This window comes from Xenia sp. Carnegie-2017, unplaced genomic scaffold (assembly GCF_021976095.1).
Source record: "Xenia sp. Carnegie-2017 unplaced genomic scaffold, XeniaSp_v1 HiC_scaffold_23, whole genome shotgun sequence".
In the NCBI taxonomy this organism is placed as follows: domain Eukaryota; kingdom Metazoa; phylum Cnidaria; class Anthozoa; order Malacalcyonacea; family Xeniidae; genus Xenia; species Xenia sp. Carnegie-2017.
This window is the reverse complement of record NW_025813486.1, coordinates 13,267,234-13,294,125: the sequence shown is the minus strand read 5'-3', so window position 1 is coordinate 13,294,125 and position 26,892 is coordinate 13,267,234. Positions and strand designations below refer to the sequence as shown.

At 29.6% G+C, this 26,892-nt stretch overlaps 1 protein-coding gene and 1 long non-coding RNA gene across 2 annotated transcripts; one reads left to right on the top strand and one right to left on the bottom strand.

Moving 5' to 3' along the window:
* Positions 1-323: 323 nt before the first annotated feature.
* On the bottom strand, positions 324-1,160 carry LOC124449148. The gene is made up of 5 exons (XM_047000099.1): positions 1,134-1,160; positions 925-1,042; positions 739-830; positions 408-534; positions 324-364 (listed from the first exon to the last, which is right to left on the bottom strand). Exons 1-5 carry the CDS (start codon positions 1,158-1,160, stop codon positions 324-326), a joined length of 405 nt encoding a protein of 134 aa, XP_046856055.1.
* Positions 1,161-13,100: 11,940 nt separating this feature from the next.
* Positions 13,101-14,206, top strand: LOC124449367. The gene is made up of 5 exons (XR_006949366.1): positions 13,101-13,221; positions 13,322-13,368; positions 13,446-13,505; positions 13,581-13,630; positions 13,996-14,206. It is a non-coding gene; the product is annotated as an uncharacterized LOC124449367 (long non-coding RNA).
* The last annotated feature ends 12,686 nt before the right edge of the window (positions 14,207-26,892 follow it).

Sequence of the window (26,892 nt, the reverse complement as noted above, 5' to 3'; positions counted from 1 at the left end):
TGGCTGGCGTAAGTTTTAAGTAGATTTTCTTTGACGAACGTGTTTGAAGTTCGCCGTTTTAAAGATGTTTCTGGATACAAATATGAACACTGGTAAAAGTATAAACCTTGTTCTTGCGGTGTGTGTGGAAGCTATGGTGTTCTGCTAATAAAAAATATTAATTTATGTACGTAATTACTAAGCACTTCATACAATACTGTATATCTATATATTTTCCGGGGGTAAAATGAATTGTTAATAATAACAATTGCCAAATATAAAAATTTGAGCCAGGCCAAGAATTATTTCATATAGTTTCGTTTTAAATGATGTTTGAATAAAAATCAACCATAGGTACAGAACTGTTCAATACTAAACCATGTTTCTAAAAATATTTGAAAGTAAACAATGTTATAACAGAGGTATACCTCTCGCAAATTGTTGAACTTCTTCTTTCCACTGCATTATCGAGTCGTCCAAGTCTGAATCCTGGACATTAAGTTCGCTTCTTAACTTTACAAAATCGTCCCTGGCAGATGAAAGTTTCCTTTCGGTCTTCGAAATACAAGTACACATAACGAAAAACAGTGAAAAATAATCATATTAGTGAAGTAAACGTATTGGGTTCAAACAAGACCTATACACAACTATGAACTGTAAATTCATTTCATATTATACACGTACGTAGCACACATTAGAATCATGGACTCACACTAGTATAATTTTGACAATTAACTGAAGACATATACAACGTGTAACCTTTTTCATTCGAATAACAAGTGATTTTGCCAAGTTTAAAATTTTTCGCTTGTTCCAACTCAGAAGATGTTCAGTAATGCATTCTTCTCGTCCTTAATACGTACAACCATTAATGTGCACATTAGTTCGTGGACTTAATCGACCAAAAAACCTGAGTGGATATACAGATAAGAAAATAATACTCACCGGAGGCCGTCATATTTTTAGTAGTCGAGCCAAGACTTGACAAATACGAATTTGTTTGCTCAACTTCTTCGCCAGCAGTTGCTGCCGCACCACTTTGCCATCTTCCGCTCCAAATAACCTAAAAAGTGTGAAAAGAATCATCTATTCAAGACAACCCATTTAAGATTTATGTAACCACGGTTTAGTTACGTGAAATACAGTATTATTACAGTTTGAAAAAGAACGCTTTGTCTCATAACATCTTTAATAGGGCATTATCGTCGGCGTATGTAGTATTTAGCTTACGAGTTATTGGGTAAACATTTTCTCTATGTTTTCTGGCAAGGTTTCTGAAAAATTCATCTCAGACTGAAAAAATAACTGGAAAAAACGATAGTCGCACAAATATTATTGATCAAGGCTACTGTGTAACTTATGCATTCCCTCCCGACTCTGTTAACACTCTCTTAACTCACCTTGAAGCAGTTAGATTGGCAGGACTAACTTCTCATTTCTCAGAAAAACAAGGGACTCTTGAATCACCTAATTCTGGATTAATGATAGACTATGATCTTTATGTTACTAAGCCACAAGTTAAACTAGAAGATAGACACGCTCATCGTATTGCTCATCAAATTGTGAGCTTTCTTTGTCGTGATCTCATTTTTCCAGCATCAGCTGCTAAGAAAGATAATGAAATATTACTTCATGTGTTTACTATAGCTAAGCCTGCTCCGGTAGCTGTTCTTGAGGAGAATGGCAAAAAGTACAAGTATGGATTTCATGTTTTTGTGCCTGGGATTCGAGTTTCATGCGGATACAAAAAATATCTTTTACGAAAACTTCAAAGTGACAAGAAAATTATTAATATTCTATCTGAATTGGATGCTCAAGAAACTTGGTTGAAAGACAATCCTATCAAACCTCTTTCACAGGCATGCTTCTTATATGACAATAAGAACCCGCAGCCTAGTAAAGATTCGATTTAATAAGTATTATTTTTGTAAAATTTGAACCCCTTACGTTACTAACACAGCAAGTTAAATAATTACAACTTATAGATATTATTGTGTATTAAGATGGCGGAATCAAAATCAGCACAGAAAAAGCAAGTGATAGATTCTTTTAATAAAGTTACTAAAGAAACAGTAGAAGATAGCTGTAATAAATTGACAGACGCTATCAAAGAATTGCTGCAGAAAAATGTTATCAAAACAACAACTGAAATAGAGGCTAATTCTGCAAAGATCATACCTTTACTTAATACCATTTTGGCAAGACTGGAGGTTATTGAATCTAATATATCGGCACCTAGTAGTGGAAAACGTCTCACTCGTAGTGAACAGCGAGTGGGAAGTGCTCCCAAAGATGAAAATGGAAAGAAAACGGATAAAAAAGACAAAATAACAAATAATATGCTATTTTGTCAAAGTATGTGGCATAGAGATGAAAATTTCGTAAAAGATATTTGACTGACGACATAAAAGAAGAGTTGGAAAATCATCCAGAAGTTAAAAAACATGAATTTGGTTCACGAGACTATTATAGAAAAATGGCTTCAAAATTCTGGAAAAAATTTATGACACCAGATAAGAAGAAAAGTATTCAGGATGATTTCGAGAGATACAGAAATGAGTGCAAAAAAGAACACATTACAACATCACTAGATGTTGAAGAAGCCCCTTGGTAAATGATGTTGAGCACTCATCTGATAACGATAACGATAACGAAGATGAATAAATTTATCTAATATCTTGCTTCTTTTTTTTCATTCACGGTTATGATTTTTCACATGATTGTAATACAAATTTTTCTAATATCAATACACTTTGAAGCTGGGTGGGAAAAAGGATATGGTGTCTCAATATATGTATTTGTGTAGTAGTAAATACAAGAAATATGAGCAAAGACTACGATCAACAAGTAGACAAATATATTAGTGACTTAAACAGTCAGTATATGACTCTGAAGAATCATGATTTCTTAAAATTGGTAAAGCAAGGTAAAGAAATACCTACAGAATCATGCTCTGATAATAAAAAGGATTTTCTCAATCTTCTTTCTAGTACTGCTCCAAAAACAGAACTAGAAAAAATTGTTGCTTCTACATTTCGTTGGATAGCATCAAGAAACCGTGGAATCTTTATTTCTAATATATTTGCAGGCAGATATGCTTGCGCTAGTCTATTTGTAGACGATATGATAGAAACAGCTTTAGGAGTGAACCATTATCTTTCGATAAGACAAGACGAAGACCAAGAATATAAAATATATGATCCTCACCCAACATTTCGAAAACAAGGAAAGAGAAACAGAGGTAATTATCATACAAGCCGACAGTTACAACCTAATAAAAACACTGTCAAAAAATGTTCTGATGGTTGTTCATGATCTCTTTCATGGTTGTTTATTTATTTTTTATTATGTCTTTTGGTATCTTGAGGAAAATGGTCATTTGGAGCTGGATAATGAGTTACATATTTTTGTTTACATTATGTTTTTGTTCCTAGAATTAATTGGCATCTTGATCTTTTCAGAAATGGCTATGATAATCACCCATTACGAACTGAATCCAATATGACTCCAAATCATATGTGGGTGTATGGTTTGAGTCAACTTAATATCAACCACAATGTAATGTTCGAACAAACCAACATAAACATGTATGGTGTAGATTTTGAGGGACCTTTACCTTCTCAAACATAAAGTGGTGAAATATCTTGTGAAAGCTCTGTAGAAGTCCCACCTACAGCCTGCCCATTAAATGACCAGCAATTGGAAAGTTTTCGGAATGCTGTTGATCCTTTGGCATTATCACATGGACTAGACATATATTTCAACACAATAAATTTTATTCAGAATATTCTCCAATCACAAGCTGGCAATAATCATTCCAACTGTTAAACACAGAATTGATCATCTTAATTAAACAAAACATGTTAGCTGTAGAAATTTAAGTTTTGTGACATTAATTTTAAACAGCAGACAAACATTTGAAAGTAACTGTTTATTAACAATACAATGCATTAATAGTCTGGAGCCAGTTGCACAAAACCTGGATAAAGTTATCTGTTGAAAAAGATATATTTTCATTATGATAATGTTAACTTTGCACTTCTAAGAGCAGTATTTTATTTCATTCATTGCTCAGTGCAAATCATAATTTTTCTTTTAAGAGATTTTTAAATGTTTAAAAATATTGTGATTGAGTGGATAGTGCTATTCTACCTTTGAGCAACTGGCCTCAGTGTTTCAGTTTAAACAATTCAGTACAAAAAACATTAACTGAAAATGGGGACTTTTTCAAACATAACTATTTACTGTAATATGTAGTCATACAACTTAAAAGAGTATTTTCATTGCAAAAAGCATTGTCCCATCACTACATAGTTAAAATAAGAAAAAATATAAAATTGTTTTCTACAAAACAATTGTACCCAGAACTGTTCACACAAACATCTTCTGTTTTTGGTCAATCAAGTGTTAGGAAATCCAACCCTACCAAATTTTAGTGCAATGTTCATTGCTTCAAAAAATCGTTTTTTTGAGCTGTGAACAGTTGGAATTCTTAAGACTAATTTGCACGACGAAGCCATTGGCAAACTCTTTGTATCATCATCTGCTAACAAGGCTACCTTCAATCTCTTTGTTAAACCACTAAATGGAACCACCGTCCATCCAGTCCAAAACTGCATACGTGCACGTAGTCGGGAATCACCTGGGAAATCATCATTTTCATCCTGATTAACATAACATTCAAACCACTCATATGCTTGTTGTTCCGCAAAGCTTTGACTTTCTGCATTGGTAATCATATCCATCAGGGTAGCAGGAGTGAGCAAGCAAATTTCTTTAGAAGTGAATAAAATTTCACAAATTTCCTTATTCGCTTGAACTAACTTTAAAAGACCAAGAGATTCTAACCCGATACAGAACTCGCTGATTTCATTCTTTCTTGAGACCAGCAATTCATGAGCAATCAGATGTTGTAAAAGGAAATCTTTACTTTTCATATTTATCATCTTCTCTTTGGCCATCGTGATGAGTTAGCAATTTGCCAAAATGCTTTAGATTTTGGATTTCTCTCTAATAGCTGAAGTATATCATCATCTTTTTCACAAGTTTCCAAGCAATTCATAAATTCATGCAACAATGTGGTGGAGGCATCCAGTGGAAAGTGCTGCTTCTTCATTTTGGAAATAGTTTCTTCATCTGTTTCAGCAACCATGTGTGAGTAAACATGTGGAGCAAGATATGGAAAGCCAATTGAGCTTCTCTTGACTAATGCATGACTTATAATTATTCCAGCAATCTGAAACAAAATACCTTTTGTTACATCTCTGATTGGTACCATATTTGACTCACCACCTTCAAATAATCGAGCTTTACATTCACTAAGTGGCAATGAAAAAAACTCTATTTTCATGGCACCACCATCAAGGCCTTCCTCGTTTTTGAATGGTACACAAAGCTCTTTCTTCAAGATTTCTGGTTTTGAAAGAGATCTTTTATAAAATTTAATAACATCTATCCAAAATGCTTCTCGATCTATAAGTATGTACTCTTCGCCTGGCAAATGATTTTTCGCCACAAATGATGCAATTACTTCTTCCAAAGATGATGGACTTTCTATTTTACTCTCTGCCTGTGTTTCAAGGAGGAGACATGCTGCATCATCAACTGAGGTAGAAATTGACTGAACGTCCTTTATATCTTCCTCACTGGTATCAGGAAATGCCTGCTTTAGTTCTGTTAACCAGCTTTGTGAAGAAGTGCATGGCCTATTAGAATCTTCCAGTTCATGCTTTGTTCCAATTTCTGATTGGTTTGGAATATTCAGCTCTGTAACTTCATCATCAACCTCTCTGCCATCTTCTTTTGAAATAGCCTCATCTTCAGTAGTTTCACTATCAATTAATACAGAGCAACAATCTTTAGAATGTTGACACAAGGCAAATATTGGAACTTGTTCATTTCATCTTGTTTAAGTAGTTAACTAATATATATATATATATATATATATATATATATATATCATTCAAGTTTTTTATTATAAAATGTATTATGTCTAAAAATAGTCATAATACATTTTATAATAAAAAAAACCGGGGGGATCGTTTTTGAGGCAGTCAGCGGTAGTAAACATAAAAATAGAGAAGGGTGAGCCTGTGATAATATACATATATATATTAGAAAAGAGAATAAGAGTAATATAAAATATATAAACAAGAAGATTACAAAAAAAGATATATTTCAAATACAATACAAAATAATTACAATGATGAAAGTCCAAACAATTGCAAACACCAACATATTTATATTCTTTTTGCTTTATCCATAAAAAAAGAATAGGGGAACATATTCAACTTCACCTCTATTTGATTTATATGGAAATTGAAAAAGTTCATCATCTCCTTCATAATAAAGTTGATTCTGTTGAAATCTTTCTTGTCGATTATGCAACCAATGAACAATATTTCCTCTCCAAAGAAATTCATTTGCATTGTAGCTGTAAATACATTTTCCATCGGGATATTTCTTAGAGTGTTTTTCAACATAGTTAATACAGTTCAGTGGTTTAGTATTTTCTCTTGTATTTCGTCTTGATGCATTTACCAGTTTCTTTGACATCATGTAAATAATACCATGAAAGCAAGCCTCACAATGATTACTAGTAACCAATCATTGTTACGCTTCCTTTTATGGTTTTTTTTCTTTATTTTCTTTTTTTATAAGTACAAACATTTTTACCCAAATAAATTTATTTTAAATTAAGAAAAAATCTTTTTTTGTCTTTTTTTCTTACTTTATATCTTTTTCTACTTTTTCATACATCTCTTTTATATTAAACTCAAACTCCATTCTTATAAGATTTATAAATTCATCAATTTTCTCTGTAAGTTTTTCTTCAATTTTTTTTATTTCTCCATTTATTAATGGTAGTATTTTGTTAAATTCAGAAGAAACTTTTGATTCTACAGAAGATTCAATTTCACAATAGATACATTTTGTACATGATGATTGCTTACATCTTTTTAGAGGAGAAATTTGATGTGAATTAAAATTATTAAATTCACGAAAAGTCGACTTTCCATATGAAATATTTCCAAATCCACCTTTATTTTTGGAAGGGTAATACACATCATTTTTTCCATCTTTCTTGTGGTTATCTTCCCTACAATGATATTAACGATTTATATATCACACTTTTTTAGTAAATAAATAAAAATAATTCAACTTTTCTTATCTTTTATTGTAAAAAAATATATTTCCTATTTTCATAAAAAAAATCGAATTTCTCACTTTTTTAATCATATTTCTTTTTTTCTTTTTTTAAATTAATTTGAATTTCTTACCCTTTTTATCACTCTTTTAATATAAAATCTTCAATAAAAGATTTATTTTTCATTTGAATGTTTTGCTGTCTAATTGATAATGACAAAATCTTCAAATCAAAGTATTACTTTTATATTTGAGCGCGATGAAGATTTTGATGAAGAAAAAGATTTAAGTCAAATTATTATGAAATCAGAATATATATCTAAATTCATTGATGGTGGTGGAATGAGAATTTTTAATAAAGAAATCGAAGATGGAAGAAAATTTAATTTCAAATTATGCGATGAAGGGATGATAATCAGCGAAAAAGATAGTATTGACATATTTATAGAAAAATGGGAAGACTACTTTTATTATCATGATGAAAAAGAATTTTATAAGCGTATTACACAATTGGTTTTAATTAAAGTATTTTACAAAAATATTATTGAAAAAATTGTAATAGTAACTATATGATATATATAAGATGGTAAAAGTATCGGATATTGCATAATATAATTTGTTACTGGTAATATGACTGTTTTGTACAGAATTATTGTATTAATTGCTGAAATTTCGGAAAAATGGTTGCGCTCTTCAAATGCAAATTTAAGATGGATAAAGTATTATATATATAACCGTAGTCATCAAGCGACAACCAGATCGCTTCAGTTTTCAGATGATGTAGAAGATATATTTAAGAAGATAAAGTCTGATTGACATTTGAGTGTTAGATGTTTAGTATCATTTCTTGCTAGTGATAATGGCGGATTGGCGTGGTAGAACTATAATATTCAAAACTAATGATGGTGAAACTTCGAACAATGTGTTTCTGTCTTCAGATGTCATTTTGAGTTGGAAAAAGCAGTGCACAGTTTTTGATGTTATTGATGAATGTCAAGAAGATAATTTAAGAATGATTTTTGATGCAGCTGAAAATAAATATATCGTGGAACAAAAACCTCTTATTGAACCATTTATTAAAGTATTAAAAAATATTTGGATGAAAATGATGATAATCACCAACATTTTGAACAAATGAAAAAACTTATGAACAGTAATGTTGAAAAAATAATTTTTTATGTAGCTGAAAATGAAGAGCTTAAATATATTGACTTTACGTCATTATATCCATATGCTCAAAAAAAGTATTAGAGTGAAGATATGTGTATATATATATATATATAACTTACCCTTCCATGTAAAAACAGATTGATGGAAAAATGTCTCGGATACAGAAGTATTAATGTATGTTTACAAATTGTATACAATCTAAAAAAATTGTTCTTTTTATTTTAAATGTTCTGAAAGATTTTACCCATGTCATCATTGTCATAATAAAGATCATTTTCGCAATAAAAAAGTCAATCCAAAAGATATTTCCTGGATAATGTGTAATTATTGTGGTTTTGAGCAAGGATTTCAACAGCATTGTATCAAGTGTAAGAAAAAGTTGGCTGATTATTTTTGTGGCAAATGTAAGGTTTACGATGATTATTCGAAAGATCCTTATCATTGTGTAAAATGTGGTGCTTGTAGAATTAAATTACATAGTTCATATCATTGTGATGCTTGTGGAATTTGTTTCGAAAAGGAAAAAGGAAAAAATCAATATCATATATGCAAAAACGAACATGTTCAATGTATGATATGTTTGGAACATACATTAACTGGAATCGGAATGTTAAAATTTGGTCACAAAATACATTTTCATTGTTTGACACAATTATTATTACAAGGATTTTCTAACTGTCCGATATGTAGAACTGATTTATTAACACCAACAGCCATCCCATCAATTAAGCGAGCATCTTTAAGAACCGTGTCTGGTACAACCTGATACTACCCTTCTTAAAATACAAAAACATGAATTTTTTATTATATGAGGTATTATATGAAGTATTAGATGAAGTATTTACAAATTGATGTATATAAACGAATTTTAAGACATTTTTCTAAAAAAATACTCCATTGTGTTGTTTAAATTAATTTCTTGGTTGAGTTCTTTTAATTTATCAAGTAATTTTTTTCTTCTCTCAAATAGATCAATTAAAAAATTTGCTTCTTCCTATTTTTACATATGATATTTCCTTTTATAAGTGAATAAAATTGTCTATTAACACAATTTTGACCAGTGTTAAAAGATAACATATTACAAGAGTATTCAGGATTTTTTCCGATTTCGTTGTTGTATTCTTCAAGTTTTTTTTTGGTCGGACGTCCTCTCTTTTTTATACTTTCAGTAGCATCCATTAATTGTCTTTTTTTTCCTAACCATTCATTAACATTATGAGGAGGACTTGTAAATACTAGATTGGGATGAGCAAATACTTGATCTTGATTCATTTGTTCAGGAGGAGGAGATGTATTTCCTTGATTTTGATTCATAGTATTATTATTAGGAGGAGGAGTTGTAAATCCTTGATGTTGATTAAATTCAACGTCTTCAAGTTCTCTTAAAATAGTGCGCGGTGTCGGGATATTGTAATTTAAGAAAGACATCGTGGTTGGTGACATCATACTTGTAGTTGAGATTGGAGACATGATATTAATAAGAGTTGTAGTTTTTTTAGTAGGAGAATTTTTTGTTGAATATACATTATTAATTATGGGTAAAGGAGATGATTTTTGAATATTGTCATGATAAGTATTCAAAGGGCTTTTACCAACACTCTTTTCTACTATATCTTCATCCATGGGTTGTGGAGAATCTGGTGATGATGATGATGCACGATTTTGATTTTCGATACAACTTGTCTCAGAATTTGTCTCGATATTTGTCTCAGTATTTGTCCAATTCGGTATGGGTGTTTGTAGAGAAGCATATTCATTATTCTCTTGAAATTGATTTTCTTCTTGAAATTGATTTTCTTCTTGATTTTCTTTTCCTTTTATTTTTTTTTCTTTATTTCTTTTTATAAAAATATCGAAGCGATTTTTGTTTCTTTTATCTTTCAAATAAAGTAGAAAATCTTCATATGACACGTTTGATGCCATTTTTTCTTTATAATAAAGAAATTTTTAACGAGCAAGCTCTTATATACTACTGGAATTTGATATAAAAATTGTATTTCCTTTCAATTAATTTATTTATGGTATGATTACCCTTGGTGAACTTGCTACATACCATTGATTGTACTTGGTACAATCTGATACTATTTTTTGTTTAAATTTAGAATATAACCTCGACTTTTCAAGTTGATTGACATTACTGAGTGTCTAGAAGTTACTAATTGAGATGCTTTGCATTTTTTGACGTTAATGAAGAATTACTACATGTTTTTATTACTATATATGGTCATTATATGTATAATAATCTTGAACGCTTCACATTTGCATTGCTTAAATTTTTTGGTTTTTTTAATACAATATTTGTAAGAAATTTGCTTTTTTTGCAAAAAATTCATTTACTGCGCATATATAAAAGACCTGTTGTTTGAAATTGTATGCATTGAAGAACTAACGTGTTATATATTTGTTAAATTTGTTTTATAAAATGGAATCACAAGGATCAAACGCAAACACATCACACGCTTCAACTCCAAATACATCTGAAGATGAAAGTCCAAACACATTGCATTGGCTCAAAAGAAAATTTTATTATATAGCTGATGATGATGATGATGTAAACATCGAACTTAGCGAAAATTATAAAAAGATTGCCAAATTTATAGAACAAATACTTGACTTGCAGAGTGAATTAGATGAAACGAAAGAGAAGCTAACGCAAAATGAAGCAAAAATTAACGAATTTTCAAAAGAAATTCAAGCTTTAAAAGATGAATTGAAAAAAAAGAAAGAGCAAAATGAAGCAGACCATCTTGAATATTTAAAAGATGTTCGATATTTACAAGATGAATGCGATTGTTTAAACAATTCGTTAACTGATTATGAAATAATAAAAGAAAATACCCAAGTAAAGTTAATATTAGCACAAGCTAAGTTGGATGAAGAACTTCAAAGTGATGAAATATAATTCATATAAAATTTAATATAACTCATCAAGAATTTTGTTCAAACGATTAATGTGCAGTTGTTTTTCATCTTCGGATATGTCAACATCTAAAAAAATAAATTCTAAATAATCTTTAGACTTTCTTATTACATTTTCCTTTTTTCTTCTTTCTTCTTCTTTTTGTTTTTTATTTAGTTCATTTAATTTTATATCGTGTTCTAATTGTCTTTGTGTTGATATGACGACTTCTTCAAATTTAATTGACTCTTTTTCAATAAACTCTATCATCTCATCGAAAAATTCTTTCCAAATATGACTGTATATTTTCATATATTTTCTATTCCGTTGTTTATTTTTTCTTGCCGCCTTTTGCATCGTAATACTCTTTCTTTTGGCATTTTCCCATCTTTTCTTTGTTTGCTTTCACCGTTTTTTTCTCACTGCCTTCGCGATAAGTGTATGATTGCAATTGAAGCAAACGAAATAAATGCTTGAATTTTATAGATCAAATTTTTGCGCAAATATAAAATTTTGACCTCACAAACATACTGTTGTTGCGTTTACTTGTTTCACATATGTTAAAACTTGCGATTTTTGTCATAACATAAACCGCATCGAGTATTCAATACATCGAGTATTCAATACAAAACTTATATTTTTGATTTTGTTGAAGCTAACAGTATCAGAATCCATCATCACCCATAAGATAATTGCTTAATAGATGTGATGACAGCAAATGGATTTTGTTTCAGTTATTATTAGTGTTGTCTAAAATTTACATAATTCTGTTTTGAATTTATTTGTAAAAAAATTGTTTCTTTATATATTAAAACTTGCGTTTTTTTGTCACAACACAAACTTCATCGATTGTTGGTAGTTGAAGGTTAAAGTGTGTTTTGTAACTCGTATATCATAATGACTTTGACACCAAACGGAGATTGGTACAATATAATACATGATAAGATATATAAATGTAAAGATCGCATCGACACCCTCAAGGAATTTATAGAAGACATATTAGAGATGATGCACTCTGAATTAAAAGAACAAAATTACGATCAAGTTAAAGTTCATCAATATTTTCGGGTGTGTAAAGTTGAAATCAAAGCAATCAAAGAATTACAAAAAGAACGCGAAAATCTGATAATGTTGTACAGAAAGTGTTAGAATTTTACTAAATTTTAATACAAATCTTATATTTCAATTTTGTTGAAGATAATAGCTTAATAAATGTGATGACAGCAATGGAAGATAACTTTATAATAAATGTGACGATAGCAAACGGACTTTGTTTGAGATATTATTAGTATTCTGTTTTGAATTTAGGTGTGATTCTATGTATTAAACACGCGATTTTTATTATAAGACAAATCGCTTTGTTTATTAAATACATTAAAGTTGTGAAAATAAATTTTTGCATCTTTGTTTAATGCAAAATGCATATTTTCGATTTTGTTGAAGTCAGTGTCAGATTGTACCAGTCACAGGTATTGAAGATAATTACTTAATAGACGTGATGACACCAAACGGATTTTGTTTGAGATATTATTAGTATTCTCTCGAGTTTATGCAATTCTGTTTTGAATTTAGGTGTGATTCTATGTACTAAAACTAGCGATTTTTGTCACAACACAAATCGCTTTGATTATTAAATATATTAAAGAGGTAAAACAATTTTTGTACCTTGCTTTAATACAAAACGTTCATTTTCGATTCTGTTGAAGTCAGTGTCAGATTGTACCAGTCACAGATGTTTAATTGATATTTAATTGATATGATGACAGTAAATGGGATTGTTTGTGTTCTCGAATGTTCAAGGGCAACTAGCAAACAAAGACACTGTGTACTGAGATGTAGATACGAACGTTCAAGGTGAAACGGAAACAAAGGGTGTTTTGTTGTAACGAGAGTATTTAAGAACGCGTAAATATCACAACTGCATCGAAGTTTCTCAACCTCTGTTGAAGTTATCTTGTTGGAAATCGGTTGGAATCTTGTTGGAAATCGTTAACCTCTCGCTATTTGTTGAGGAAAAACTTGTGCAGGTAAGAATTTAATATCATTTGCTTTTATTTACGAGCTAATTTTTTAATACCACATTTGCATTAACGCTTTTCTAGTTACGCTAAAGTCTGTTTATTTTAGACCCTTTCAAACACAATTGTAAAGATTATATGCTGTTTGAAATAAATGTAAGAATTTAATACTGTCTGCTTTTATTTTACGAGCTGTTTTTTTTTATACCACAATTGCATTAACCCTTTTCTAGTTACGCTAAAGCCTGACTTCCAAAGATTATTGTAAAGACTATACGCTGTTTAAATTAAAGGTAAGAATTTAATACTATCTGCTTTTATTTACGAACCAATTTCTTAATATCACAATTGCATTAACGCTTCTCTAGCTACACTAAAGTCTGTTTATTTGAAGGAGTATTCGTTGTTTGAAATAAAGGTAAAAATTTAATATTATTTGCTTTTACTTATGAAGTATGATATTATTTATGGCAAAAATTAAAGATGATCACACGGTATAGAAAACGATTAATGGATCATTTGAAAGAGTATTTGCGTCATACTGATGAAATAACATACTGGGTTTTTATTATAAAATGTTATTGTAAAGACGTATATCAACTACCCACAGAATTTTAATGCCGATGAAAAACAATTTATTATAAAAGTTAGACAATATGAAAAGAACTTTCATGATATTAAAGATCTAGATAAAGTTTTAAATATTTTTATTTGCATAATCCAGAGAATCAGGGTACGGGTTTTAAAAAAGTATAAGAGATTTTTATGTTAATTTTTTGCTAGGAAAAAATTATGGGATATTTCGAAAAAGTAGAGTTATGATCTTATTTAAAGAACTATGCGAAAGTAAATTTCAGAACTGTCAAAAGTGCTATTATTGTGTAAGGGTCAAGTTAACCTTAGCAAAATTAATACTGGACTATATTGAAGCTGATTTCTTTCATTTTATTCGTGGAAAGATACAAAGAAAGGACCATTTTTGAATTAAAGACAAATTTCTATTAAAAATATTGAAAAAAGGAAATATGGATTGTACTTTATTAAACCCGAATGGTTTGTTGAATTAAATTTATACGGATTTAAAAAAAGAGGGAAATAATGATATTGAAGAAGAAGATTATTATATGGAAGAAATATGACAATGATAAAATTGATTTTAATAAAAAGAAAGGTCAGAAAAGAAAATTAATATCTGACAAAAAAGCTATGAAGCGAGTTAAACTAAATTAATGATACTTTTTTTTTATTAGTAATTTTTTGGAAATTGAATAATGGAAAAACATTATATCAAAAGTCATGTGCTGTTATAGATCATAATGGTTATATTTTTTGTCGTGTAGGACATTTTGGTGGACATACTTGTAATTTTTATTATAATCAATATAAACCCAGAGTTGATATTAACTCTAGCTATAAAATGTATATAAATGAATATGCTATTAAAAATCAATTGTTTCATTTTTAAATGGTTTTTTAATTTTTATTGTTTTTATTAGTATTTCTTGGCAGATAACATAGTGACAAAGAAATTGGTTATATTTGATACCGTTTTTTGTGCATTTTACCCATTACATAACCTCGAAAAAATTAACGTTTATAATAAATTTATTTTAAAGTTTAACGATATGAATTTTTTATCTATTCAAGTATTTGCCATTTTATCGAAGGAATATCCTGGACACCCATTGTTATATCCGTTGCATTTTGTATGCAGTTATTTATTAAAATTGAAAAGAACCCCATCGCTAATGAAAGTGCTTAAAATTAAACCAACTGTAGAAGATTTAAAATATTCGCTTTATTTTAAATCTTTTTCAAATGATGAAAAATTCAAAGCTGTCTACAAAAATGTAGATTTTATTGAATTTGTATATGGAACAGTAGGGATAATACGTTGTTGGGAGTATGAAAATACCGAACATCTTTATTTAATTCCGACTTATTGGTTACCTAAAGTTTATATGCAACATAAAAATTATTATTTAATGAAAATTTTTGTTGCAGATATCATTATTTTAATGTGTAGATAAACGAATAGAATTTTATATGATTATTTCAACATTTATTTGCATGATTCTCAGGTTGTAAAAAAAGATAGTTTTCATTTAGATTTAGAGTGTAATACGTTATATAGATATTTTTTTGAATATGTTAGTGATGTAAAAATTTATATATCTTGTAAAAAATTTTTTAATACAATTGAAAAAATTAAATTGAAAAATGTAAATAAAGATGTAATTTATAATTTTTTAATGGAAAACGAAATTTATACGGATTATGCACGACATATATTATCTTGTAAATATTGTAATATATTGTTTCATGATTTTATAACTTTACTTGTTATAAAATGTAAACAATTAGAAAAACCTAATTTTACATTAACAACACGTAGTTATTTAACATTTGAACAATTGGGATTAATATTTGATAGAGATCCTAATTTTCATACGTCAACTTGTGATGATATTTTATTTATTTAAAAAAAAATGGTCTTGATAGATACGAATTATTTTTTTCAAATTATAATGGAATTAATTAATTAAATACAAATTTTCTATTTTTTCTATTTTCATTCATCATTGTCTTTAAATATCCAGTTCCCTTTTGTTTTATTTTTTTTATTGATCCTCTTATACAATAATTTCTCCTTTTTCTTTTCCTTTTACACATTTTTTGTTTCACCAGAAAACAATTATTCCTTATTAATTTATTAACAACTCCACCGGTTATAGCTGGAACACTTCCCTTTAATGCCAATCCTGCTAGTCCACCAATAATTCCTCCTTTTTGTGCTTTTTTCCTATATTTTCTTTTTTTATTTCTTTTTCGTTTTCTTTTATACATTTTTTTATTTTTATTTTTAAAAAAAGAATAAATAAGTAAAATAAATAGTAAGCAAATTCAATAAATATATGCATAGAAAGCAATATCTGTTTATTTATGCAGAAGTAATACAATTGTTATAACATATATATAGATTTTTTTACAAAATCACATTTTAAATTTCTGAAATAATACTTTTAAAATTACAAAAAAATGGGGAGACGTCAAAGAGGAGCACGACGACAAAAAGGAGGATTTATTAAGTTTTCTAAAATTCGCAACACACTTAAATCTGGATTTAAAAAAGCATTAAGTAAAAAACATTTAGCTTTAAAATCTGCAAAAGCTGCCAGAGCTATAGCAAAATCAGGAATACTGGGTTGTAAAGCAAAAAAATTTGTAAATTCACCCTTAATGGATAAAGCATTTGAAATTGCAAATAATCAATTGGGTAAAGGTGCATATAGAGGGCAAATGTATGTAAGGGGTAAAAGAAGAAGAGGTCAAAAAGGCGGAATATTACCATTGTTAGCACCAATATTGGGGTCAATTTTTTACTTGAAATCAATTTGTGTACTTAATTAATTAATGAAAAAAAACATTTATGTAAAAATATATTTTTATTCAACAAAAAAATATTATTTATTTACAAAATATTTTACTTTTTTACTTTTTTTTCCAATATTCTTTACCATAATTAGTAAATATTTCTTGGTGTGGTTTAATGTTTTTTGATGATTTTAAGAAATAATTAAATTTTTTTCCAAGTAAAAACGAGTTGTTTTTAAAGCGTGAGCCTCGAGCATCATTGGCATATCTTGGTGCGCCATCAGTTGTTTCATTAGCATCAACACATTTTCCTTTATCGCAAATTGCATATTCTGCTAAACCATCACCATATTTTCTTATTACTTGACTTGAGGTAAGATGGCTTCCAGAATAATTTGCAATTTTTTTGTTTTTCGGAATTGTTTTTTTGTATGCAAATAATCCTTTACCCCCGTTTGAAATGTTTGAAGTTTTAATTCTTAAATTAAATTTTTTTCCCAAGTGAATCCAACATAAATTGGTCATTGAAGTTTTTTTTCGACATCTTACATTTTTTAAGGTAATTCCATCACATTGTTGTACTTTTCGTATACTTTGTTTCATTTTTTAGTAAATTAATCGTATTCCAGCATAAAGTTCAATAGTTGTTTCAATATATTCAATTAATTTCTCAATTTTAAACATATATCAGAATGATTTGACTCGAAATTATATATTTCTTTTTTTAAAAAAAGAAAATTCTTTTTTAATGAATTGACATCATAATACCTTACAGAATTATCATCATTATCATCTGATTTCCAATCTTGAATTGATTGTTGAAACAAGAAAGGTGAGAATAAAATACATTTATCATTATCCAGTATTTGATAGGTACAATTATTACTTGCTCTTTCATTATTTTTTATTTTTTATTTTTCATTTTCATTTAAGAATAAATGAACTTCTATGTAACATAGTGTTTCTCCAGACATTTTATTAATTAATTTTAGCAATGGGTAATTCTATGTGTAAACCATCCAACGATACACCGCTTATAAAATTAAATCTAAACTGCATGTGTATAAAAGGTTCCGAAAATGAAATTGATTATCATGATAATGTAGACGGTGAAGAAAAAATAAAAGATAAAGAAAAAAATAAAGAAAAAAAATAAAAAAGAAAAAGCCAAACCATGTCAAAACGGAAAAATGAAGAAATTGAAGAAGAAAGAAGAAAAAAAATTAAAATTATTTCGAATGATGAAATAAAGAAAATAGTTAGTATATTTCATTCAAAAATTGGTGAAAAAACTGAATACATCAAAAAAAATATAAAATTAATTGATTTACAATATAAAAATACCATTTTTACATTAAATGGTGAAGTTAAGGATCACATATATCAAATTTTTATAAAAAAAAAACAATTTCAACAATTTACCAGATTTTTTGAAACAATTTTCAAAAATATTACAATATTTGCTCAATATAGCAAAATTATCTGTAAGTTCTGAGAATGATAAATAATGACTGGGAAACTAATGTATGTATTATGATTGTTCCACATCAATATAAAAATGAGAAAATCTCATTTAGGAAAAAAAGACCAATTCGGAAAAACAAAACAAAAAACTTATTTATAATTTAAATCCTGATGATGATAGTAGGGGTGGTGGTAAAACAAATCGTCCAGTATTGAAACATCAAAGAGAAGTTAGAAATGGTATATTGCAAATTAAGTGTGACAAATTGCAAGCTCAAGTTAAGAATTGTTGTTTTGCTGTGGCTGTATTAGTTGGAAAAATGTTTATTAATAATGATGAGAATCTAAATATTTTTAAAAAAAATTTAAATAAACAGTTAATGAAATAATGACTGTAGACGAAGTTAAATCATTTTATAAAGAAGCTAAATTATCAGAAGGAAGTGTTGCCATTAACCAATTAAATTTAGTTTACGAAAACTACTTAAAAAAAGATAATTTTCATTTGGTGATTTTTTCTAAAGATAAATTAGATACAATAATTTATAACTCAAGAGTGAGTAATCATGATTCCTTTCACATAAGTGATAAAATTATTTTTTTATGGTTAAATGATTCCCACTATGATTTAATCTTAAATCCTAAACTTTTTTCTAATTTAAAATTGGATTTATTTTGCTTTAAATGCATGCATTATTTAAAATTTGACGAGTATGCAGATTCTCATATTTGTAAAAATGAAGACACATGTTTAAAATGTTATTCAAACTGTGAAAAAGAAGCAAATTTTTCTATTCAATGCACCGAATGTAATATAATTTTTAAATCATCAGATTGTTTCCGTAAACATTTGTTTAATAAATTGTTTAAAAATAAGAATAGTATTGAAGTCACACCATGTCAAAAATTTTTTTTTGTAATACATGTAATAAAATTGTTCCAAGATTTTCCTTTGGTAAAAAAAGTAAGGTTGTTTTACATGATTGTCAAAAAAACATATTGTGCTCATTGTAGAAAATATTTGGAGAAACAACATAAATGTCATATTAAACCCTTAGAATTTAATAGGTATAAGTCTACACCAACGTTATTTTTCTTTGATTTTGAAACAAAAACAGATGAAAATAATTTAATGATACCATTCTATTGTGTTGTTTAAAAGTATGTCGTAAATGCGAGAAAATTCCTTTTCATAAAAATTTTGAGTATTTTTTACCCGATATGGATTATATTACTGACTTATCAATTGATCCCGTTGACTGTTGTGGTTATCGTCAACTTGTCTTTGATTGTAATAATGATGATGTAACATCACGATTAGCTCAGTTTATGTTAGAACAACAAAATTCTGTTTGGATTGCACATAATGGTGGTAGATTTGACGCAATATTTTTATTAAAATACTTATTGACAGAAAAAAATTTAATTCCGGAAACTATTATGAATGGGAATAAAATTTTATCTTTAAAAATAAAAGAAATTAATCTGCAAATCATTGATAGTTTTTGATTTTTGTTTATGAAATTAGCAGACTTTCCAGAATCACTTGAAATTGATAATATTGTAAAGGATATCACCGATACAAATTTTTGACATGACGTATAGAGGAAATATGATTGATAAAAAATACTTTGATATTTCAGAAGATGACAAAAACGATTTTAACACATGGTATGACAAACAATGTGAAAAAGAATTTGTATTTCGAGATGCAATTTATTATTATTGTAGTAATAATATTCTAAGGCTTGGATGTATAAAATTTTCAAATTTAATCTACAACATTACAAATATTTTGCCTTTTTACGATATGTCATGCATAACAATTGCTGGTTTAACACTAAAAATATTTAGAAGTAATTATTTACAAGATGATAAAATTGCACAAATTCCATCATTTGGGTACAGGGGTAATACCATGCAAAGTTTAATAGCATTATGCTGGCTAAGTGAAGTTAAATCAGAATTTGATGAAATTGCTTACACTTTAGAATACAAACTATCCATTAATGGAGAAAGAAAAATTTTAGGTAGATTTGTTGATGGGTATTGTGAAGAAAACAATACTGTATATCAATTTCACGGATGTAATAAATGTTTTAATAATGATGATTATAATACGTTGACAAAAGAAAAAATGTATTTCTTAAGAATGCAAACAAAACAGTTTTCAAAACAATTAATTGAAAATAATTATAATGTAGTCGAAATGTAGGAATGTTAATATTTAAAAGATAAAAATATTAGTGAAATAAAAAATAGGAAAGAGGAATTTTTTAATGTATTACCGTTGCATCCACGTGATGCATTATATGGTGGTAGAACATCACCTTCATGTTTATATTATGAAGTGAAGGAAAATGAAAAGGTTAAATATATTGACTTTACATCATTATACCCATATGTTCAAAAAAAGTATGAATATCCTCTAAATCATCCCAAAATGTATTTAGAGGAAGAATGTTTAAATATTGATGTCGGGAGTGTGTTTGGGTTAATTAAATGTTGTATATTACCCCTACTACACTTTTATTTCCTGTTTTACCCTTACGCATTGATAATAAATTGATATTTACACTATGTTACACTTGTGCTATGGAAAAAAATCGAACATGTAATCATAATGATGAGAAGAGAGCATTAAGGGTATATGGACTAGTGTTGAAATAAATAAAGCTATTGAATGTGGTTATAGAATAATTAAAATATATGAAATTTATCATTATAAAAATAAGGGTAAAATTTTCGGGGGGTTTGTAGACAACTTTATGAAAATGAAACAAGAAAATAGTGGCATTCCTAAAGAATGTTATAATGAAGATGAAACTTTTAATGAAGAAAAATTAAGTGAATTTATATTAGATTATTATGAACACGAAGGAATTCAATTAGATAGAAGTAATATTAATAGCAATCTTGATCAGCCATACGTTTTGATTTTACATATTATTTGTAATATCACATAATAATAATTAACGTGATATCGATTTGATTATGCCTCTAAAGAAATACTTTTCCCCCAAAAAATTGCACATCGTTTTTTCTCAACTAATTCGCACACTGCATCATGTAAGACAATTCCTCTATTAGCGCCTTTTCCTTCAAGAATGAAGCAGTCGTAAAATGGTTTCCATCGTCCGTCTTATCTTTCATAGGTAGTTTAACCTTACCGACATACAAATAAACGCCTTCGTTTGCCATCGTCTCCGTCAGTAATGACTGGACATAACCATCTTGAAACATGCAATAATCTTCCAATGCTTTGTATGCTGCAAAACCTTGCTGGTCGTAATCGCAAGAATGATATATCAAATAATTAAATAAATTGTATAATCCGAACGCTGGTGGATGACCAAATTTATTTACTAATTTATCATAGAGGATCACTGATTTCTAAATCTCCAATCAAAATGGGACGCTTTTCATTTTCATTTCTAACCCAAGAACAGATGGAAGAGTAGGCATATCAGTTTTTCAACTGCTTTGGCAATCTCCATCAAACCTGGCTTCAAGTAGAGTTCATTAACGTTTTGAGTTCATTTACGGACGTATTAGCGAGCTTTGAGGATCCCAAGATGCTTCCTGACATTTTCAGGTAATAAGTCAAACTGCTTTGCTTAAAATCAATCGCTTTTCTTTTTTCCATAGAGTAACAAATGCAAGAACGGCTTTATTTCTTTGTAGTTATCTTCAGTATGACGAATTTGTTTGTCCAATTTCAGGTGACTTGACACGGTTTAATAGCACGTGTTTTTAGAGAGTCGGAAAGGTGGACTATACAAACAGTGACTGTGGCAGAATGATTTGTTTGGACACTTTAGCAGCATAATATGTTCAAGAAGCAGAAACGGAGGAATTAAAGAAAAGAGGAGGGATATGTTTACAAAAGTAAAACTCTTTGAAACATTACAGTAAGTTATCTTTTACTTCCTTGATTGTAATTCGATTATTTTTCAAAGGATGTCCGTGAAATATTTTAAATTTTCCAAGCAGGCAACACAACTCTTCACTACTGCAGACAAAATCATCATTTATGATCAGGTAAATTGTTTATTGATGTTATATCTTTCTCAAATGATGTCATTGCATGTCAAATCATCAAAAAGTATCGTCCATCTAATTGAAGTCAATATTTTTAGCGATTGTTGAGTTATGACTGTTTGAAAAGTTGGTAATTTTATGTACGGTCCACACGTATCCGGACTCGGTTGTATTCGCAAATATTTTGTTGCCGTTACGCTTAAGCCTGTTTTCCACTAGCCATGCATCGTAACGTATCGTTACAAAACGTAACATGGCGCATGCGTGCTTTTGCCTAGTAACCATCAAATTCACAAGCACGCATGCGCCATGCTACGTAACGATACATGGCCAGTGGAAAATAGGCTTTATCGTCCACACGTATCCAGCAAAAACGCATAATGTAGCCGCAAACTTTTGAAAACGGTCTCGAGAGTGGAAACTTTTAAAAACTCGTCGAATCTAGACACGTGTGGACGCACTGTAACCGGAATGACTTAAAAACGCTGACGTAAATCGATGAAATATGCAGCATTTTCATGTCATTTAAGTAAGGCAACATTTATTAACGCCTAGCGCAAGTCAAAGACGTATAGACAAAGTTAAATAGCATTTGTGTAACATCAATATGGCAAATGAGTAATACGATTACTTCATTATGCATTCTGTATAGCGAAAATCAATAACGCAAAGCGAATGTCAAAAGTACAATAGCATGATAACAAATGACATTAACAACCTATAATATATCATTAGCGCTACGAATATTGTGCGGTCCTAAAAACGAAGTGCTCCCCAATATGAGGTTTTAAAAATTGGTCTGTCTGTGTGCGTATACACTTGTAAAACTGTAAACATGGCGGAAAGAGCACGCAGAGCACGGATCTCGCAAGAAGACAGAGAAAGGTTGATATGTGCATTTGAAAAACCTTTAGAAGACTACCTTGAAATGGCAGACACGTCAAGAACAAATCGTTCAACAGCCAGAGGGATTATTTGTAGGTACTTGCCAGAAAATCAAATCCATGAGAAACCTCGTGGTGGAAGAAATAACGTAACAGTTTACGAGGAAATGCGAGAATGTTTGGAACATATGATAAACGAGAACTGCATGCTTACATTGACGGCGATTAATGCAGAGCTGCGACGTCGTTTACCCGAAAAGCGTTTCATAAGTTACAGGATTGTCGGAAACCACTTAGATTGTAGGCTCTTCTAATTAAAACTTGCGAATTGTAGACCGGCAGAGCGCAACAAGACCGATGTGATTCTACGCCGTCTTGAATACGCACCTTGGCTCTTGGAAGAAGCCAATCTTCACCACCCGGTATTTATAGACGAATGTGGCTTCAACATATGGACAGCCAAGAGTCAAGTCGCTCGCGTATTGAAGATCCTGCTTATCGTCAAGTATGCGGCCAGAAGGGGCGTAATATCACTATTGGTTTGGCAATTTTGCCAGTATATGGTGTACTATACCATTCAATACACTTGGGTGCTATGACAAGAGATCTATTTAATCAATTCCTGGTAAAGACATCCAGTGTGCTGCATCATATTTGACGGAGTGCCATGTCATAGTGGAGCGTAAATGCCAGAACACCACGCAGAAACCACAATTTTTCCTCCTTATAGTCCATTTTATAATCCTGTAGCACAAGCAATAAGATGCCTTAAAGCCAACATTAAAGCTGATATTACACGACCAGAAATACAAGAGGAGTTAAATAACCGACAGGCAGCTAGGAATGCACAGTTGCCCTTAGGTGAATAACGAAAACAAATCCTTATCGCTGCAGCAGAACGAAGCTTGCCATCCATTACACTAGGTTGGTTTCGGCATATGCAAGCCTATCTGCCCAAATGCCTTGCAAGCGAACATATAGACGGTTAAACAGGAACATCTACATATTTCTTGTAAATATTATTGTGTTGTGTGTTAATGTCATTTGTTATCATGCTATTCCAAAACGCTTATGAATGAACGCGAAATTCTTTTGACATTCGTTTCGCGTTATTGATTTTCGCTATACAGAATGCATAATGAAGTGATCTTATTGGAAGTACAATTTCCATATTAAAGTGGTTATAAAACGAATTTTTTGTTATGCTTTTTATGAGCTTATTGAAATATTTGGCTTTTGAGAAGCAATTTGGTGCATAAATGTCTTTCGTGCGTTGAGTGTAACTTAACTAAATTTATCTCCAAACTTTGTCATTTCGTGCGAACTTTTTTGCCGCCATGTTTGTTCGTTGTGACGTAGAAACGAGTACCGCCCCCTAAATAGTATTATTATAGCATGCGAGGTATTTGCAGTGATTTTACAAACTTTTAAGAGTAAAAACCAAATAATTTTGTTTGGAATCAAATCAGAGTCCTTTTAATACAAGCTTTTAAAGGATATGCGGTAAAGAGTTCTCAAATAGTAATTAATCACACAAATTTTGAGTATCTATAATACTACCTCAAAAACAATTCATATAAGCACCTTAGCGATAGTGCGATATTTAGGATAAAATTTTTTTGTGCACGACAACCAAGCTTTTGTACAAGAAAGAATAAAATACCGTAACAAGAACTGATGAACGGACATTATCCTTCTATACACAAAAATACTTAGAAATAACAGTAGATTCTCTACAACTAGTGTTAGTGTTTATTCAATGAAGATTATGTCTTTTGATATAAGTTGTTTGATGTTTAAAGTAGTTATGCAACGAATTTTTCACCTTGCTTTTTATGAGCTTATTTTGAAAAAGTTACTTTTCTGACTAGAATTCTGAAAAAGAATTAAAATTGGTTATTTCAAACTGTTTCTACAGTCGCCTAAAGTTGCGATTTTTATCAATTTTCATGCGAACTTTTGACATTGGCCATGACGTAGACACGAGTACCGCCTTTAGACACAGCGTTTAGAATTAATAGCGACGAACAACGACGTAGTGAAGAATGTTGTGTTCCTGGCAGTTTGAACTAAATCAGTTGCGATAATACTCCACAAAATAAAATAATAGCTGTTTATTTGTCTTCTAATGAGAAGACAGATCGTCAAAAGCGAATATAACGAGTAAATTTTGTCCACAAACATAGCCAAAATTTCGACGCTATTGCCACATCATGTCTATGCTCGACACACTTTATCCACAGGCTCCTCTAGAATTTTCTGAAAACTGTAATCTTAAAATGGAAATAGACTATATTTAAACCATAATTCAAGTTTTGTTTGATATGCAAAATATAGAATTTCTTTCCACGTATCTAGTTCTCAAAATCATTCATAATGCTTCCAAACTTTTAAAGATAATTTTTTTGTTGCTTAAATGCTTGATTGGGATTTATTTCTGGTTGTTATTTAATATTTTTCCTTTTTGTTTTTAAGTACCTAAACAATTTTTAAGTTGGTCATCTTGGATTACGCAATCGTAATTTAATGACGTCATAGGAAATTTGAGCTTCTACATCAAAATTTGTTGAATATCTATAAATGTACAACCTTGAAGAGTTTTATGCATTTTATCACGAAAAGCACAATTTTGACATTTTTTAAGCTTATCGCCTGGACTATTATTTGGAAGCAGCTTATATGTTTTTTATAACGATGACTCAAATTATTTGTAAATTAACCTTATTGGTATTAATAAATTTTTATGTTCAAGCATTTATTTTATATGCAAGAAGCTATTTATTTCATTATCTTGGTAAAATAACATTTTGTTTTGTTTGGATCTTTCATATTAATTAAAGATTGGAAATCTACCAGCAGAAGACATACAAGGAAGAGAAAAATCATCTTAATCAGATCATTATGAAATAAGTTGTCTTAGTTAATTATGTTTTTATTTCTTTAATTCAAATCATTTTCTTAAAAGAAGCATTTTATTTTTTGCAGCGAGGCAAAATTTATCACAAGGAAGTAAACAACTCGTATGTAATAGAACACAATCAATACCATAATTCACTTAACTTACTCATTTTTAGATCAACTACAGATCTAAGTTCTATTAAGTGGTCAGGGTCAATACCTAGGCCGTTACGAAGTTCTTTGAATTCAAGGAAGAGGGGTGGTGAAAATGAATATTTACCTGAATTTTACCTAACTAATAATTTTACCTGAAAAATATGCTGCAAATAAAACACATAGAGACAGGTGCAAAGATTTCAAGGGTTTTTTTTTATAAGAGGATGATGCTAAGAATGACACAAATTAGCATGTCTTTGTCAAGCATATGAATACGGAAGGCTAGCGTTTTAGCCTAAATTTTAATTGTATTGAAGACCTATTTATTGAAGTACTTTAGATGGTCACATGCATATCTTGTGTTCTAAAGCAACTGGTCGAATGTCTTCACATTGTTTTAAGCACACATAGTCACCGATTTGGAAATGGTCCTGTTAGAAACTTTTCATTTCCTAAACCTGTAAATCGTTTTTTACTGCATTTTTGAGAGCTTTTTCAAACAAGTAATTAAGTAAAGCAGCAATGCTATTCATGCTCTTTCCACAAAAGTGTGAACCCGCAGTCCTAACGCAGTTTCCAAATTCTGTCATTAGCTATTCAAAATATAGCCTCTTCATCACCCGCATGCCTATTCTTTTAATTGACAAAAGAAAATTTGATGAACTTCCTCCTTATCTTTTGTTTTAAATGCATTCGGCTCATGTAAAAATTGACGTTTGAAACGGGCCCGAGTAAATTTAATGTAACTGCAAAATAATGCTTGTAATGCATAATAAATAATACTGCTGGCAACTGTTTTAGCTGTATATTTTTGACAAACGTCTTATTGCATATTTTGATGCATTCATACTGAGCACGCAAT